Source organism: Mirounga leonina, unplaced genomic scaffold, assembly GCF_011800145.1.
Source record: "Mirounga leonina isolate KUSES-001 unplaced genomic scaffold, KU_Mleo_1.0 Mir_94, whole genome shotgun sequence".
In the NCBI taxonomy this organism is placed as follows: Eukaryota; Metazoa; Chordata; class Mammalia; order Carnivora; family Phocidae; genus Mirounga; species Mirounga leonina.
The window spans coordinates 48815861-48836145 of NW_023270855.1; the positions used below are offsets into that span (position 1 = coordinate 48815861).

General features: G+C 42.0%; 1 protein-coding gene across 1 annotated transcript in view; it reads right to left on the reverse strand.

Annotated features, from left to right (window-relative positions):
• Positions 1-20285, reverse strand: part of ADGRE2 (adhesion G protein-coupled receptor E2) — a 72695-nt gene that overhangs the window by 11587 nt on the left and 40823 nt on the right. The window contains exons 7-12 of the mRNA XM_034997559.1: positions 15863-16087; positions 12284-12391; positions 11895-12118; positions 11508-11687; positions 2868-3065; positions 2343-2578 (exon numbers count right to left, since the gene is read on the reverse strand). Of these exons, the coding sequence (XP_034853450.1) occupies positions 2343-2578; positions 2868-3065; positions 11508-11687; positions 11895-12118; positions 12284-12391; positions 15863-16087 (1171 nt within the window). The remainder of the gene's footprint in view (positions 1-2342; positions 2579-2867; positions 3066-11507; positions 11688-11894; positions 12119-12283; positions 12392-15862; positions 16088-20285) is intronic.

Below are 20285 nucleotides of genomic sequence, written 5' to 3' on the forward strand. Positions count from 1 at the left end.
CAAGAAAATAAACACTAATCATGGAGATCAGAAAGCAGTGGAATAACTTCTACAAAGTGTCAAAAAAAATGATGGTCAACCAAGACTTCCACATCTAGCTAAATTCTCCTTGAAAAATGAAGAAATTAAGGCATTTTAAGAAAAACAAAAATAAGATAATTCTTGCTTGCTGAATTATCCTACAAGAAATACTAAATGAGTCCTTTGGGCTGATAGTGATGGACATTAGACAGTCACTTGAATCCAAACAAATGGAGAGAACAAGTCAAAGTAACTATGTAGGTATTATGAAAGACACTGTAAGTATATTTTTGTTTGTAACTCTTGTCCTCTTCTGTTTTAAAAGATTACTGCACAGAGCAATACTTATAAAACTGTGTCTGTGGGCTTGTAAGATACAAACATAATTTTGGGAGGAGGAAGGGAATGTAGGAATATTAAGTTGCACATGGTTTTAGATATGACATCCTAAGCATGAGCAACAAAAGAAAAAAAAACTGGACTTCATCAAAATTAAAACCTTTTCTGCTTTAAAGGACATTATCGAGAAAGTGAAAAGACACAGCTTGGTAGAAAATATTTACAAATCACATATTGAGGAGGCACCACCAAGTCCAGAATCTATTATCAAAACCTCAACAATAAAAAGACAAATAACCCAATTTAAAAACGGGCAAAAGATCTGAAAAGGCATTTCTCCAAAGAAGATAGGCAGAGGCTCAATAAGCAGAGGAAATGCCACTCAGCATCACTAGTTAGGAGGGAATTGAAGCCTAAACCACAATGAGATATCTCTTCAAACTCCTGCAAAGGGCTAACATTCAAAATGTAGAAAATTAAGAGTTGATGATGTGGAGAAATTAGAACCGTCATGTGCAGATTGCTTGTGTGAATCTAAAATGGTGCAGACACTTGGGAAAATACATGGCAGTTTGTCCAAATGCTAAACGTAGATGTGTGACATGATCCAGCAATGCCACAAATGGATATATGCCCAAAACCCATGAAAATACACGTTCACATAAAAACTTACACATGTATGTTTATGAAAGCATCATTCATAATGGCAAAAACTGGAAACAATCTAAGAGCTTATCAAATGATAGAGACACAAGATGCAGTATCTGTATAATGGAATATTATTTGCAAAATAATACCACCATCAGGAGTAATTAACAACATGGAATGAAGTCACGAAGTCACCATACTTGCAACGACCATGTGGGTGAGCCCTGAAAGCATCCTACAAAGGGAAGAATGCAGTCACAAGAGACCACATGTATGACTTCATTTACATCAAATATCCAGAACAGGAAGATCTATAGAGACAGAGGGTAGATTAGTGGTGGCTGGGGGCAGGGGTAGAGGAGGGTAGCAGGAATGAGGAGGGAATGTTGTGCACAAGAGGAAAGTGTTCTAGAACACCATTGTGGTGGTGACTGCATGACTCTGTGATTATTCTAAAAAACATTCATCTGTACACTTTAAAAAGGGTCAATTTTACGGTATGTGAAATATATTTCAATAAAAAAATAAAACAAAAACTGGGTATTAGATGTGAAGATAACAGAGTATGAGCTCTGCAGCTTGACTCCCTGGATTGGAATCTCAGCTCTGCCACTTACTAGCCAAGCACCTTGGGGCATTTAATTTAACTATCTGTGGTTCAGTTTTCATCTGTAAAATTGGGCAAATGACTGTACTTAACTCATAGTGTTAATGTGAGGATTAAGCGAGTTAACACAATCAAAAATGGTTACAAAAAAGCATGGCATAAGGTAAGCACCTTCTAAATCTTAACTATAATACAATCTATTACTTCATTATTTAAATCAACTCCCCTTTTCCAAATGAAAACATTGGAACATCTGAAAGGATTTGGAAAAAGAACCATGAGAGACTATAGACTCTGAGAAACAAACAGGGTTTTAGAGGGGAGGGGGGAGGGGGGATTGGTTAGCCCGGTGATGGGTATTAAGGAGGGCACATACTGCATGGAGCACTGGGTGTTATACGAAAACAATGGATCGTGGATCACCCCATCAAAAAACAATGATGTATTGTATGGTGACTAACATAACATAATAAAATTTAAAAAAGAAGAAGAAGAAGAAGTAGATTCAATTTTTTTAATGATGTCCTAAGCACTTCTTTGGCTTCAGTTTTGCTATTCAAAGGACAGAGGTTTAAAGACATGCTGCTTAATTATTATAATTTTCCACCAGAAAAATGTCCTAAGGATTATTACTTCATGTGTCTTCTCTGTATTATGCTCGGGCATAATAAAAAATGCTACTCTGGTTCTAGTGCTGACCATGATCATGTAGGGAATTTGCATTTACCGGGTGGGTGTTCCATAAAGGAGAGGCCTGGATGCAGCAGAAATGGCCACAATTATAGCCGGGACTCCATAGCCCACGGGGAACATGAGCTTCTTCATGACCCTGCTCACACTGGAGTAGTTGACCACCGTTAGGTTGCGTGCAGTGAGGAAGAGATTCAGACCCTCCAGCAGCATCCAGGTGAAGGACGCCAGGTAGAGATAGTGTAGGGCACCCGCAATGATGGTGCACAGCACCTGGGGGAGGAGAAAGGTGTCACCAGGAGGGATTGTCAGGGAGGAGGGTGGCCCCAGGACCCTTCCCATATCTTGCCATGGGGGAGAACTCTCATGTGTATAAAGAAGTTGTTAAGAGAAGGGTTCTTCTCTAGTTTTGTCAATGTGAAATAGGCTACTTACCCTTCAAAACTTCCCTTTGGGTCCTTGAGACCCAAAGCCATTTTATTAAGGTATCAGTGCAGCATGGCTCCATGAACTGAGCATCCCCTGGGGAAGAGCAGGGACTCCCCTATGACAATGTCAATACCTTGATCTCAGTCCGGTCGATGGCCATGAGGAAGAGCAGGTGGGCCAGGAAGAGGCAGATTGAAAGCTGCAGGTGGATCGAGGTGCTGGTGTTCTGGATGGCTTTGCACAGCAGGAAGGTGAGGGCTGCCAGGAGGAGGCACAGGAGAGAGAGGCCCAGCCCCAAGTAGGTGATCACAGCCAGCACGGGATCCTCCACCTGGGACCCAGCAAAGAGAAGCAAAGAGGACATCACAGTCACATTTTCCTGCTCTGGCATAATGACTCTTCCATTATTTTTTATTTTATTTTTTGGCGTAGCAACATCAAGAATGGAGGAACCAGGTTAATTTGTTATGTTATTCGGGAAATTCCTCCAGGTTCAGAATGCTAGAATTCTATGGGATTCTTTTTTTTATTATTATGTTATATTAATCACCATATATTACATCATTAGTTTTTGATGTAGTGTTCCCTAATTCATTGTTTGCGTATAACACCCAGTGCTTCATGCAGTATGTGCCCTTCTTAATACCCATCACCAGGTTAACACATACACCCACTCCCCTCCCCTCTAGAATCTCAGTTTGTTTTTCAGAGTACATCATCTCTCATGGTTCGTCTCTCCCTCCGATTTCCCTCTCTTCATTTTTCCCTTCCTACTATCTTTTTTTTTTTTTTTTTTTTTTACATATAATGTATTATTTGTTTCAGAGGTACGGGTCTATGATTCAACAGTCTTATACAATTCATAGTGCTCACCATAGCACATACCCTCCCCAATGTCTATCACCCAGCCACCCCATCCCTCCCACCCTCCACCACTCCAGCAAGCCTCAGTTAGTTTCCTGAGATTAAGAATTCCTCATATCAGTGAGATCATAGGATACATGTCTTTCTCTGACTGACTTATTTCACTTAGCATAATACTCTCTAGTTCCATCCACGTCATTGCAAATGGAAAGATTTCATTTTTCTTGATGGCTGCATAATATTCCATTATATATGGGATTCTGAACTCATTCAGATCCTGCAAAAATCAAGGGATAGAGAGGGAAAAAAGATGGCAGAGGAGTAGGGACTCTATTTCAACCGGTCACATAAATTGAGCTGAATCTTACGTCAGCCTGAGAGGTAAGAGGATAGATCTGGATCTCTACAAACAGAATATCTCCGGTGTTTGGTTTTGAGGTATGAAGCGGAGAGCCAAGGTTCTGTGGGCAGATATCAGAATATAAATGGAAGGGGGAAGGACCCTCCGTGATCTTGCTCAGGAAGGCAAAATCCTCCCACTCTGGGGACCAGGCACAGACACGCAGACCAGTAGTGGCGGGGAAAAGACTTTAGGCAAGCCCCCCAGACTGAAACCTGGAGCTACAGGGACAGGCGGGCAAAACGGGGGCAGCTTGTGGTTTTAGAAGTACAAAGGGCAGAGACGTGTCCGGCCCTGGAAGCGACAGCTGGGAGCGCTGCTGTGGGGTGCACAACCCAGGACACTGTGGTTTTTAGCACCACAGACAAAAATGGAGACAGTGTGGCCTGGAGAGCTCACTGAAGAACAGACTGCGATTTCTCTGTTCTGGGACAGAGGTTTGGAAACGGACACTTCTGCTCTGACTCTCAGAAGAGACGCAGAAAACTGCCAGGGAAAGCAGCCAGAGAACAAAAGCCCCAAAAAAACAATTTTCACTGAGCCCATCCACCCTACAGGGGGCAGGGCAACTCTGCCCAAACAGAGTTGCCTGAGTAACAGTGCAGTGGGCCCCTCCCCCAGAAGACAGGCTGGGAGAACAAGAGGGCAACAACCCTAAGGTCCCTAGAAAACAGGTGCATCTTGCTTCGTTATGGTCAGTAATTTGGACTCTGTACATTCCCTCAACCAACCCTCAACAGAATGACTAGGAGGAGGAACCCCCAACAAAGAAAAGAATCAGAGACTGTAGCCTCTGCCACAGGTCTAATGGGTATGGATATAACCAAGATGTCAGAAATAGACTTCAGAGTAACAATTATGAAGGCAATATCTAGGCTTGAGAAAAATATTAACGACAATATAGAATCTCTAAGGGCACAAATGAGATCTAATCAGGCCAAAATTAAAAATGCTATGAATGAAATGCAGTCTAAACTGGATGCTCTGACTGCCAGAGTAAACAAGGCAGAACGAACTAGTGAGCTAGAGGATAAGATGATAGCAAAGAAGGAAACCAAGGCGGCATGGGAAAAATAAATTAAAATGAAAGGGATCAAATTGAGAGAGATTAGTGACTCAGTGGAACATCCAATATCAGAATTATTGGGATCCCTGAGGTTTTGGAAAGAGAGAAAGGACTAGAAAATATCTTTGAGCAATTTGTAGCTGAGAACTTCCCTAATCTGGGGAGTGAAACAAACATTCATGTCCTAGAGGCAGAGAGGACCCCTCCCAAGATCAAGGAAAACAGACCAATGCCCTGGCATGTAATAGTAAAACTCGCAAATCTTAGAACCAAGGAAACCATCTTAAGGGCAGTTAGGGGGAAGAGATTCTGTATGTACAGAGGGAGGAACATCAGAATAATGTCAGACCTATCCACAGAAACCTGGCAAGCCAGAAAGGCCTGGCAAGACATATTCAGGGTACTAAATGAGGAGAACATGCAGCCAAGAATACTTTATCCAGCAAGGCTGTCATTTAGAATGGATGGAGAGATGCAGAGCTTCCAAGACTGGCAGAAACTAAAAGAATATGTGACCACTAAGCCAGCCCTGCAAGAAATAGTAAGGGGGGTTCTATAAAAGGAGAAAAACCCCAAGAGACATATAGAACAGAAATATACAGGGACAATCGATAGCAACAAGGTCTTCACAGGCAACATGATGACAAATAATTCATATCTTTCAATAATCACTCTCAACGTGAATGGCCTAAGTGCTCCCATGAAAAGGCACAGGGTTGCAGATTGGATAAAAAGACAGGACCTATCCATATGCTGTCTACAAAAGACTCATTTTGAACCTAAAGATACATCCAGACTGAAGGTGAAGGGATGGAGATCCATCTTCCATGCCAATGGGCCTCAAAAGAAAGCTGGGCTGGCAATTGTCATATCAGACAAATTAGATTTTAAACTAAAGACTGTAGTTAGAGACACAGAACAACACTATATCATTCCTAAAGGGTCTATCCAACAAGAAGATCTAACAATTGTAAATATCTATGCCCCCAGGGGCGCCTGGGTGGCTCAGTTGGTTAAGCGACTGCCTTCAGCTCGGGTCATGATCCTGGAGTCCCGGGATCGAGTCCCACATCAGGCTCCCTGCTCAGCAGGGAGTCTGCTTCTCCCTCTGATCCTCCTCCCTCTCATGCTCTCTGTCTCTCATTCTCTCTCTCGCAAATAAAAAAATATATATATATATCTACGCCCCCAACATGGGTGCAGGTAACTACATAAGCCAACCATTAACCGAAATATAGTCATATTGATAAAAATACATTAGTAGTAGGAAACCTCAATACTCCACTCTCAGCAACGGACAGATCATCTAAGCAGAAAATCAAGAAACAAGAGCTTTGAATGACACACTGGACCAGATGGGCTTCATAGATATATACAGAACATTCCACCCTAAAACAACATTCTTCTCAAGAGCACATGGAACTTTCTCCAGAATAGACCACATACTGGGTCACAAATCAGGTCTCAACTTATATCAAAAGATTGAGATTATTCCCTGCATATTCTCAGACCATAATGCTTTTTTTTAATTCTCTTATGTTGGTCACCATATAGTAGTACATCATTAGTTTTTGATGTAGTGTTCCATGATTCATTGTTTGCATATAACACCCAGTGCTCCAAGCAATACATGCCCTCCTTAGTACCCATCACCAGACAAACCCATCCCACAACCTCCTCCCCTCTAAAACCCTCAGTTTTTTTCTCGGAGTCCACAGTCTCTCATGGTTCATCTCCCCATCCAATTTCCCCCACCCCTTCATTTTTCCCATCCTTCTCCTAATGTCCTCCATGCTATTCCTTATGCTCCACAAATAAGTGAAACCATATGATAATTGACTTTCTCTGCTTGACTTATTTCTTTTTTTTTTTTATTTTATTATGTTATGTTAATCACCATACAATACATCATTAGTTTTTGATGTGGTGATCCATGATCCATTGTTTTCATATAACAGCCAGTGTTCCATACAGTATGTGCCCTCTTTTATACCCATCATTGGGCTAACCAATCCCCCCTCCCTCCTCCCTTCTAAAACCCTGTTTGTTTCTCAGAGTCCATAGTCTCCCATGGTTCATCTCTCCCTCTGAATTCCACCCCCCTTCATTTTTCCCTTCCTTCTCCTGATGTCCTGCATGCTATTCCTTATGTTCCACAAATAAGTGAAACCATATGATAATTGACTTTCTCTTCTTGACTTATTTCACTTAGCATACTCTCTTCCAGTCACATCCATGTTAATGTAAAAGTTGGTATTCATCTTTTCGGATGGCTAATACTCTATCATATATGGACTACATCTTCTTTATCCATTCCTCTGTTGCAGGGCATATCAGCTCTTTCCACAGTTTGGCTATTGTGGACATTGCTGCTATGAACATTGGGGTGCATATGGCCCTTATTTTCACTACATCTGTGTCTTTGGGGTAAATAACCAGGAGCGCAATTGCTGGGTCATAGGGTAGCTCTATTTTTAATTTTGTGAGGAACCTCCACATCAACTTATGTTGAAAAAGCATTTGACAAAATACACGATCCTTTCCTGGTTAAAACTCTTCAGAGTGTATGGATAGAGGGAACATTCCTCAATATCATAAAAACCATCCATGGAAAGCCCACAGCAAATACCATTCCAAATGGGGAAAGGTTGAGAGCCCTTCCCTTGAGATCAGGAACATGACAAGGATGCCCACTCTCACCTCTATTGTTCAACATAGTACTAGAAGTCCTAGCAACAGCAATCAGACAACAGAAAGAAATAAAAAGTATTCAAATTAGTAAAGAAGAAGTCAAACACTCTCTCTTCGCACATGACATGGTACTTTATGTGGAAAACCCAAAAGACTCCACCCCCAAATTACTAGAACTCATACAGCAGTTCAGTAATGTGGCAGGATATAAAATCAATGCACAGAAATGAGTTGCTGTCCTATACACTAGCAATGTAACTGTAGAAAGAGAAATTGGAGAATTGATTCCATTTACAATAGCACCAAAAACCATAGGATACCTGGGAATAAACCTAACCAAAGAGGTAAAGGATCTATACTCTAGGAACTACAGAACACTCATGAAAGAAATTGAAGACACAGCAGCAATGTCCACAATAGCCAAACTGTGGAAAGAGCCAAGATGCCCATCGACAGATGAGTGGATAAAGAAGATGTGGTATAGATATACAATGGAATATTATGCAGCCATCAAAAGGAATGAGATCTTGCCATTTGCAACGACGTGGATGGAACTGGAGGGTATTATGCTGAGCGAATTAAGTCAAACAGAGAAAGACATATATCATATGACCTCACTGATATGAGGAATTCTTAATCTCAGGAAACAAACTGAGGGTTGCTGGAGTGGGGGGTGGGGTGGGAGGGATGGGGTGACTGGTGATAGACACTGGGGAGGGTACGTGCTCTGGTAAGCGCTGTGAATTGTACAAGACTGTTGAATCTCAGATCTGTACCTCTGAAACAAATAATGCAATATATGTTAAGAAAAAAAAAAGAAGAAGGTAGCAGGAGGGGAAGAATGAAGGGGAGGAAATCGGAGGGGGAGTGGAACCATGACAGACTCTGGACTCTGAGAAACAAACTGAGGGTTATAGAGGGGAGGGGGGTGGAGGATGGGTTAGCCTGGTGATGGGTATTAAAGAGGGCACGTTCTGCATGGAGCACTGGGTGTTATGCACAAACAATGAATCATGGACCACTACATCCAAAACTAATGATGTAATGTATGGGGATTAACATAACAATTAAAAAGAAAAAAAGAAAAAAGGAAAAAAAGAAATTGAAGACACAAAAACATGGAAAAACACTCCATGCTCCTGGATTGGAAGAATGAACACTGTTAAAATGTCTATGCTACCCAGAGCAACCTATACTTTTAATGCCATCTCGATCAAAACACCAATGGCATTTTTCAAAGTGCTGGGACAAACAATCCTAAAATTTGTATGGAATCAGAAAAGACCCGAATCGCCAAGGAGATGTTGAAAAACAAAAAGAAAGCTGGGGGCATCACGTTGCCCAATTTCAAGCTATCTTACAAAGCCATGATCACCAAGACACCATGGTACTGGCACAAAAACAGACATATAAACCAATGGAACAGAATAGAGAGGCCAGATATGGACCCTCAACTATATGGTCAAGTAATCTTCAACAAAGCAAGAAAAAATATGCAATGGAAAAAAGACAGTCTCTTCAATAAATGGTGCCTGGAAAATTGGACAGCTATATACAGAAGAATGAAACTCGACCATTCTCTAACACCATACACAAAGGTAAACTCAAAATGGATGAAAGACCTCAATGTGAGACAGGAATCCATCAAAATCCTAGAGGAGAACACAAGCAGTAACCTCTTCGACATAGGCCACAGCAACTTCCTTCAAGACACAAGTCCAAAGGTAAGGGAATCAAAAGCAAAAATGAACTTTTGGGACTTCATCAAGAGAGAAAGCTTCTGCACAGCAAAGGAAACAGTCAACAAAACAAAGAGGCAACTCACGGAACGGGAGAAGATATTTGTAAATGACACTACAGATAAAGGGCTGGTATCCAAGATCTATAAAGGACTTCTCAATCTCAACACCCAAAAAAACAAATAATCAATTCAAAAAATGGGCAGAAGACATGAACAGACACTTCTCCAAAGAAGACATACAAATGGCTGACAGACACATGAAAAGATGTTCATCATCATTAGCCATCAGGGAAATTCAAATCAAAACCACACTGAGATACTACCTTACACCAGTTAGAATGGCAAAAATGGACAAGGCAAGAAACAACAAATGTTGGAGAGGTTGTGGAGAAAAGGGGACCCTCTTACTGTTGGTGGCAATGCAAGTTGGAAAACAGTGTGGAGGTTCCTCACAAAATTAAAAATAAAGCTACCCTATGACCCAGCAACTGCACTCCTGGGTATTTACCCCAAAGATACAGATATAGTGAAAAGAAGGCCATATGCACCCCAATGTTCATAGCAGCAATGTCCGCAATAGCCAAACTGTGCAAAGGGCCAAGATGCCCTTCATCAGATGAATGGATAAAGAAGATGTGGTGCATATATACAATGGAATATTACTCAGCCATCAGAAAGGATGAATACCCAACATTTGCATCAACATGGAGGGGACTGGAAGAGATTATGCTAAGTGAAATAAGTCAAGCAGAGAAAAGCAATTATCATATGGTTTCACTTATTTGTGGAACATAAGGAACAGCATGCAGGACCTTAGGAGAAGGAAGGGAAAAATGAAGGGGGAAATCGGACGGGGAGACAAACTATCAGAGACTATGGACTCCGAGAAACAATCTGAAGGTTTTAGAGGGGAGGGGGGTGAGGGGATGGGTTAGCCCGGTGATGGGTATTAAGGAGGGCACGAGCTTCATGGAGCACTGTGTGTTATACAAAAACAATAGATTGTGGATGACTACATCAAAAACTAATGAGGTATTGTATGGTGACTAACATAACATAATAAAATTAAATTAAAAAGAAAAACTATTGATGTGCTGTATGGTGACTAACATAACATAATACAAAAAAAAAAAATCAAAGGATAGGAGAGTCCTTCCTCAAGACAAAGCCCCAGAATTCACAATGGTTTGTTTTACTTTACAGGTCACCTGAGTGAGACATTAGTTTTGGTGACTGAGAGGAAGTGACCAGCTCACCTGGCCAGGGCAGCAAGCAAACATAGTTCCTAATCTACCTGTCCTCACTGGCTTCCCAGGCCCTCTGACCTCTGACACCACCATATCTTCCATTCTATAACCCCTAAACACTCCTGCCCTGAGGACACCTCTGTTATGCAAACTGTAATTTGGCAGTGATAGAAGGTATACACACACCTTCTATTGGGTTTTCAGATAAAGGCCAAATTGTGTTGTTCTGAAAGGATTTTGCAGATGGAATTCAGGTCCTATTCAGTTGACTCTAAGAGAGAGAGTTTATCCTGGGTGGGCCCGGTCTAATCAGGGAGCCATCAAATCTCTGGGCTCTTCCTGGATTAAAAGATTCAAAATTAGAGACCATTTGAGGTGAGGGAGCTCCTCCTGCTGGCCTCTGGATAGAAATGTTGAAACACTGGTTGAGGGCAGCCAGAGAAGGAAAGCAGGTAGTCCTTAGTAGCCAAGCATGATCCCCTGATCACAGGCAGCAAGAAAGTGGAATCCCAGTCCTACCACTGCAAGGAATGAATCCTGCCAACAAACAGGGAGCTCACAGGAGGAACCTGAGCCACAGAGGAGAATGCAAATCTGGCTGATTTCAGGCTTGTAAGACCCTGAGCAGACAATTAGTTATGCCCTGCCCAAGTGCTGCCCCAAAGAAACAAGATATAAATTTGGGGTTTTTTTTAAGCCCCGTATGTGGGGAAATATGTTTCAGAGCAATAGGCATGGAACGCAGCCTCTCTCAGGGCTCTCACCGGCACATCGTAGTGGGCCATGAGGATGGCAAAGCTGCTGAGGTGGGTGCACTGGCAGGTGGTGCCGGTGTCTCCAGTGGCCACCATCCTGCAGCCTGTGGTGGACCAATGACCATATCCATCCGGAGTGTGATTCCAGAAGACGCAGAACACCTTTTGTGTTGGCCCAGGGGTCAGTGACTGTAGAAACAGAGTGTAGGTGGGACCTGATTGTTCTGGTGCTCAGAAATGCATATCCAAAGCTGGCTTGCAAAAGGCTTTCTTTGGGGAATGATGCAGCCATGGGGGAGCCCCCAAGAACCTCAATCAAGACTGAGCTGAGCAGCGAGGCTGTGCCCAAGACCCAGGCTCCTTCCACACCCACAGTCCCATCTCACCAGCACTCACATGGTGGGAAAAGATGAAGGTGATAGGGGAGTTGAGGTTCTGGGTGTCCCTGTTGCTCATAAAGGCAGAGATGACGTCTGAGAGCAGGACAGAGGAGACTCCTCGCAGCACGCCCTTGTGTGCCCCATGTGGAACTGCCTGCCTCTCAGGCCCCAGGACCAGGCGGGCCTCAGCCAGCAACTTGCCCATCCCTGGTGTGGAGACAAGGCCCACCACAGAAGGACCTGCAGGAAGAGGTCAATGTTGATACCTTGGGGTTCCCACAGGGCTCTTTTCTCCTCAGATGGATTCTTTGGGCCTCACTAAATCTCCCCTTCCCTTTAATCCTCAGTTCCCTGTTTGTCACATCCTTGGGCATCTTGTGACCTTCCCCCCATCTCAGCCAGTACCTGAGTCACCAGACTCGTGCACCACATCCCAGTTCAGCAGCATCTTCACCTGATTTGAACTCAAAGTGACATTTCTGTGTCCTTGCTCCTGCACCTTCAGGGACAGGTCTATGAGTGATAGGAGTTAGATAAGGGAGTTAGGTTAGTAATTGTGCCTGTGGGGTTGCTATAACACCATTATTTTATATGTGTGGTGGTAGGCACATGCATACACTCTCACACACACACACACAGTTACAAAGGACTATAAGAAAATACGATGAGCAATTGTACACCAACAAACTGGATAATCTAGATGAAAGTGACAAAATCCTAGAGACACACAAAGTACAAAAGTAACCGAAGAACAAATAAAATTGAACAGACCTATCACAGGCAAAGATAATAAACAGGTAAAAATTCCCCAAAATAAAAAGCCTAGACCAAATAGCTTTACTGGTGAATTCTGCCAACCTTTTAAGTAAGAATTAATAAGAATCCTTTGTAAATTCCTCCAAAAGTAGGAAAGGATAGAATACTGTCTAAATAATCTTATGAAGCCACCATCACCCTGATAACAAAACCAGAAAAATCCATTAGGAGAAAACTATAGACCAGTATTTCTTGTGAGCATAGATGTAAAACAACCTTTAACAAAATATTAGGAATAAATCTACCCAAGGAGGTTCAAGACTTGTACACAACAAACTACAAAAAAAAATTGTTGGGATAAATGAGAGACCCTAAGTAACTGGGAAAACAGTCTATATTCATGGTTTAAAAGGCTTAATATTGATAAGATGGCAATATTTCCCAAAGAGGTCTACAGATTTAATATATACCATATCGATATTCCAAAAACATTTTTTTGGAAATGGAAAAGTCCATCCTAAAGTTCACAGGGCATTGCAAAGGGCCCAAACACCCAAAACAATCTTGAAAATGAAAAACAAAATTGGAGTACATACACCTCCTGATTTCAAAACTATTAACCTACAGTAATCAGAACAGTAGGGCACTGGCATAAGGATAGACATACAGACCAGTAAAATAAAATGGAAAGTCCAGGGTGCCTGGGTGGCTCAGTCTGTTAAGCATCTGCTTCGGCTCGGGTCGTGATCCCATGGTCCTGGGATCGAGCCCCACATTAGGCTCCCTGCTCAACGGGGAGTCTGCTTCTCCCTCTGCCCCTCCCCCTCGTCATGCTTGCTCTCTCTCTCTCTCTCTCTCGCAAAAATAAATAAATTGAAAAAATTGAAAATCCGGAAATAAACCCATACATCTGTGGTCAATTGAATTCCGACAAGGGATGCCAAGACCTGGGGCGACTGGGTGGCTCAGTTGGTTAAGTGTCTGCCTTCGGCTCAGGTCATGATCCCAGGATCCTGGGATCGAGTCCCGCATCAGCTCCTTGCTCAGAGGGGGGGCCCGCTTCTCCCTCTGCCTGCCGCTTTCCTTGCTTGTGCTTTCTCTTTCTCAATCTGACAAATAAATAAAAATCTTAAAAAAAAACTAACATAATAAAATAAAATAATTAATTAATTAATTAATTTTAAAAATCTATTTAAAAAAAGGGATGCCAAGACCCTTCAGTGAAAAAAAAAAAGTCTCTTCAGCAAACAGTGTGGCACATCTGGATCTCCACTTGCAGTAGAAGGAACTGCACCTTACACAACAAACAAACATTAACTCAAAATGGGTCAAAGACCTATATTTATGAGCTAAAACCAGAACAGTTAGGAAGAAACACAGGTGTAATATTCATGGCCTTGGATTTGGCAATGGATTCTTAAAGAAGACACCAAATGCACACGCAACAAAAGAAAAATAGAGAAAACAAAAGAGAAATTTCATCAAAACAGAAGCTTCTGTTCATTTAAGTGAAAAGACAGTCTATGGAATGGGAGAAAAACTTAGCAAATCACATGTCTCATAGAGTGTACTATACAATATATAAAGAACTCTTACAGCTCAACAACCAAAAGCCAAACAAAGAATTAAAAAATAGGCAAAGGACTTGAATAGATGTTTCAAAATATATATATACAAATATTCAACAATCACATAAAAAGATGTTAAATGTCATTAGTCATTTGGGAAAGGAAAATCAAAACCACAACAAGATATCCCCTGACATACACTAAAAAGGCTGAAGGAAAACAAAATGTAAGTACCAAGTGTTGCTGAGACTGTGGATATGGGAATCCTTGTGTGTTGCTGGTGGGGATGTAAAATGGTGCCTCCATTTTGGAAAAAGAGTTTGGTAGTTCCTCAAAAAGTTGAACACAGAGTGACCTCATTGCTTAGAAATTCCACTCCTGCAGCACCTGGGTGGCTCAGTCAGTCAAGCATCTGCCTTCAGCTCAGGTCATGATCCCAGGGTCCCGGCATCAAGCCCTGCTTTGGGCTCCCTGCTCCATGGGGGGCCTGCTTCTCCCTCTCTCTCTGCCACTCCCCCTGCTTGTGCTCTCTCTCTCAGTCAAATAAATAAATAAAATCTTTTTTAAAAAAATCCACTCCTATGAAGAATGAGTGGGGGGAAATCGGAGGGGGAGATGAACCATGAGAGACAATGGACTCTGAAAAACAAACTGAGGGTTCTAGAGGGGAGGGGGGTGGGAGGATGGGTTAGCCTGGTGATGGGTATTAAAGAGGGCACGTTCTGCATGGAGCACTGGGTGTTATGCACAAACAATGAATCATGGAACACTACATCAAAAACTAATGATGTAATGCATGGTGATTAACATAACAATAAAAAATTTAAAAAAATCCACTCCTATGTATGTATGCAAAGAGCTAAGAATAGTTATTCCAACAAAAACTTGTCCAGCAATATTCACAGCCATGCTATTCAAAATAGTCAAAAGCTGGCAACAACCCAAAAGTCAGTCACTGGATGAATGATACTCAAAAGGTACTATATCCACAATAATGGACTATTATTTAACCATAAAAAGGAAAGGAATTCCGCAACATGCTACAACAGGGATTCCCCTTGAAAACATGAGGCTGTGTGAAAGAAGCCAGACCATAAGGTCACCTACTGCATGATTCTATAGGTATGAAATGTTCAGAATATTCAAATCCACAGATACAGAAAACAGACTGGTGGCTGCCAGGGTCTAGGGAGGGAGAGATGAGAAGGGACTGCTTAGTGGGTACACTATTTACTTTTGGGTGATGAATATATTTTAGAAATGGAGGTGATGGTTGTACAACTCTGGGAGTGTACTAAGTGCCACTGAATTTTACACTTTCCTTAAAATGGTGAATTTTATATTACATGAATCTTACCTCAATAAAACAAATCATACTTAAATATCAAGTATTATCAAATTTGCATTCTTCAAAATTTAACAAATTGTCTTCTTTTGAAGATGTTTCTATTTTGTTATCTTAAATTCTAATTATTTCATCTGTTGATAATTTATATTACAGTGAAAATGTGTATGATTTACAGTTTTATTCACTTAACCTTTTAATTGGCTTATGAGTTTAATACGGAGATATAAGCATGGTCACACACGCCAGTGAGGCTGGGGGACAAAGGAGGTGGGAACAGGCAGAGCAGAGCCTGGGGCAGACCCCAGTACTTACCTGTGCCTGCAGATGCATTGAAGGTCAATGTCCCACTGGGCAGGGCCTGGCTCAGGTTTCTCAGGACATCCTCCAGGCCAACAAGCAGGTTAGTGGCCACACAGTGCTGCTCTGAGTGGGGCAGGGCCTCCAGGTCGTCAGGGGTCTCCAGCAGCTCATCCACCTCCTGTATGAGGCCCTGGGGGGATGGAGACACAGAGCTAGTGAGCATGAAGACGCTGCTCACTCAGCCCCAGACAACAGACCCTGGAGACTCATTGGTAGATGAAGGTGGTACTGGATCAGAGTCCCTGGGTCTTTGCCCCTGAAATCCAGAAGTCAACCCTGTTCACAAACCAAGAATGACATTACCCCAGTGTTCAGAAACAGTAAGAAGAAAAGTAAATTTGTGATAGTACCGCCTCAGCAAGATGGCGGAGGAGTAGGAGACCTGGATTTCGTCTCCTCTCAGGAATTCAGCTGGATAGGGATCAAACCATTCTGAACACCTACAAACTCAACAGGAGATTGAAGAAAAGAATAGCAACAACTCTCTGAACAGAAAATCAACCACTTTCTGGAAGGTAGGACGTGTGGAGAAGTGAATCCGAGGCGATATTCAGGAGTATAGATGGCAGGGGAGGGGCCTCCGTCTGCCGCTTCTGGCAAGTGATAGAGCAGCGGAGCACAAAATCAGAACTTTTAGAAGTGGGCTCTGCTGAGGGACGTCGCTCCAGTGGCTAAGCAGGGCGGGGGGGGGGCGGAACCCTGACAGGACAGTGTGGTCTCAGGACCCTCGGGGTCACAGAAAGACCGGGGGTGCCTGAGTGTGACAGAGCTCCCAGTTATTGGAGCAGGGAAGCCAGCTGCAGAGACAGAGCCGAGGCGCGGGCTCTCAGCTCGGGGTTGCCATAAACCGTGACCCAGGGCACAGTCGGGCCACTGCTCCTCCATCAGGGACCGAACAAATGGCAGATCCTGGGAGACTCCCCTTCCTCCCCCGGGAGGAATGGCGAGGGAGTGCACCACAGGGATCTGCTGAGATTGGAGAGTCCACACCGAGTCGGGTGCCAGAGATAGAAACGCTCGGTCACAAGCCAGGAGAGCACGGAGTGCAGCCGGAGAGCGGGGAGACGGGAGTGACTGACTGCTTTTCTCTGGGGGCACGCTGAAGAGTGGGGCCCCGAGTTCTCACCTCCTCCGGGGCGGAGATTGGGAGGCCGCCATTTTCACTGTCGCCTCCAAAGCCATGAGGAGAGCTTGCAGGGAACAAAATCTCCTGAGAGCAAACCCGAGCAGATTACTGAGCCCGGACCAGGCAAGGGCGGGGCGATTCCGCCTCTGGCAAAGACATTTGGGAACCACGGCAACAGTCCCCTCGCCCAGGAGATCAGCAAGAACAGCCAGCCAAGGCCAAGTTTTACCTATCAATGAGAACAGCAGAACTCCAGCGCTAGGGGAATACTGCACATAGAATTCATGGCTTTTTTACCATGATTCTTTAGTCTTTCAAAGTTAATTTATTTTAACTGTCTTTTTTTTTTTTAATTTTTCTTTTTCCCTTTTTCAACCAACATCCTGTCAATCCCTTTTTAAAAAACATTTTTATTTTTCATTTTTAGAGTCATATTCTATCCCTTCACAGTAGTTATCCTTATTTTTGGCATATATATATATAAGTTGTTCTCGTTTTAAAATTTTGAGATACAGTTTCTCCTAACAGACCAAAATATACCCTAAATCTCTACTGTATGGCTTTGTTCTAGTCTCCTGCCGATCACATTCTCTCCCCCTCCCCTTTTTTTTAAATCCTCTTCTTTCTTTTTACAACCAACTTCTTATCAATTCCTTTTATAAAATCTTTTATAATTTTCATCTTTACACTCATAGTCCATCCCTTCATATATTTACCCTTAATTTTGTACATATATAAGTTTTTCTTTTTTTAATATTTTGGGTGCCACTTTCTTCTAACAGACCAAAATATGCCCAAAATCTAGTGTGTGGCACTGATCTGTGCATCAGCCTGATCATATTTCATCATATTCTGTTTCTTGTTTCTTTGTTTGTTTTTATCCTTTTTTTTTTCTTTTTTCTTTCTTTCCTCTTCTTTTCCGCCAGTTTCAGGTCTTTTCTGATTTGTTTAGAGTATATTTTCTGGGGACGTTGTTACCCTGTTATCATTTTGTTCTCTCATTCATCTATTCTCCTCTGGACAAAATGACAAGATGGAAAAAAATCACCTCAACAAAAAGAACAAGAAGCAGTACTGACTGCCAGGGACCTACTCAGTAGGGACATTAGTACGATGTCGGACCTAGAGTTCAGAATGATGGTTTTAAAGATACTAGCTGGGCTTGAAAAAAGCATGGAAGTTATTAGAGAAACCCTTTCTGGAGAAATAAAAGAACTAAAATCTAACCAAGTAGAAATCAAAAAGGTTATTAATTAGGTGCAATCAAATATGGGGGCTCTAGCTCCTAGGTTAAATGAGGCAGAAGAGAGAATCAGTGATTTAGAAGACCAAATGATGGAAAATAAAGAAGCTGAGAAAAAGAGAGATAAACAACTAATGGATCACGAGGGCAGAATTCGAGAGATAAGCGGTACTATAAAACGAAACAACATTAGAATAATTGGGATCCCAGAAGAAGAAGAACGAGAGAGAGGGGCAGAGGGAATACTGGAGCAAATTATAGCAGAGAACTTCCTTAATTTGGGGAAGGAAACAAGCATCAAAATCCAGGAGGCACAGAGAAGACCTCTCAAAATCAATAAAAATAGGTCAACACCCCAACATCTAATACTAAAACTTACGAGTCTCAGAGCCAAAGAGAAAATCCTGAAAGCAGCTTGGGAGAAGAGATATGTAACCTACAATGGTAGAAACATTAGATTGGCAACAGACCTATCTACAGAGACCTGGCAAGCCAGAAAGACTGGCAGGATATATTCAGAGCACTAAATGAGAAAAATATGCAGCCAAGAATACTATATCCAGCTAGGCTGTCATTGAAAATAGAAGGAGAGATAAAAAGCTTCCAGGACAAACAAAAACTAAAGGAATTTGCAAACACAAAACCAGCCCTACAAGAACTATTGAAAGGGGTCCTCTAAGCAAAGAGAGACCCTAAAAGCAACATAGACCAGAAAGGAACACAGACAATATACAGCAACAGCCACCTTACAGGCAATACAATAGCACTAAATTCGTATCTTTCAATAGTTACCCTGAATGTAAATGGGCAAATGCCCCAATCAAAAGACACAGGCTATTGGATTGGATAAATAGATTGGATAAAAAAAAAAAAACAAGACCCATTGATATACTGTCTGCAAGAGACTCATTTTAGACCCAAAGACACACCCAGATGGAAAGTGAAGGGGTGGAATACCATTTACCATGCTAATGGACACCCAAAGAAAGCTGGGGTGACAATCGTTATATTAGACAAATGAGATTTTAAATCAAAGACTGCAATAAGAGATGAGGAAGGACACTATATCCTACTGAAAGGGTCTATCCAACAAGAATTTCTAACATTGTAAATATCTATGCCCCTAACATGGGAGCAGCCAATTATATAAGCCAATTAAGAACAAAAGCAAAGAAACACATCAACTACACTACATTGATAGTGGGGGACTTTAAAAACTCTCTCACTGAAATGGACAGTCCATGCAAAAGATCGACAAAGAAAGAAAGACTTTAAATGGCACACTGGACCAAATGGACTTCACAGATATATTCGGAACATTCCATCCCAAAGCAACACAATACACATTCTTCTCTAGTGCCCATGGAACATTCTCCAGAATAGATCACATCTTAGGTCACAAATCAGGTCTCAACTGGTACCAAAAGATTGGGATCATTCCCTGCCTATTTTCAGACCACAATGCTTTGAAACAAGAACCCAATCACAAGAGGAAAGTCAGAAAGAACTCAAATAGATAGCAGCTAAAGAGCATCCTACTAAAGAATGAATGGGTCAACCAGGAAATAAAAGAAGAATTTAAAAAATTCATGGAAACAAATGAAACACAACTGTTGAAAATCTTTGGGATGCAGCAAAGGCAGTCCTAAGAGGAAAGTATATAACAATATGAGCCTTTCTCAAGAAACAAGAAAGGCCTCAAGTACACAATCTAACCCTACACCCAAAGGAGCTAGAGAAAAAACAGCAAATAAAACCTAAACCCAGCAGGAGAAGAGAAATAATAAAGATCAGAGCAGAAATCAATGAAATAGAAACCAGAAGAACAGTAGAACATATCAATGAAACAAGGAGATGGTTCTTTGAAAGAATTAACACGATTGATAAACCCCTGGCCAGACTTATCCAAAAGCAAAGAGAAATGACCCAAATCAACAAAATCATGAATGAAAGAGGAGAGATCACAACCAACACCAAAGAAATACAAACAATTATAAGAACATATT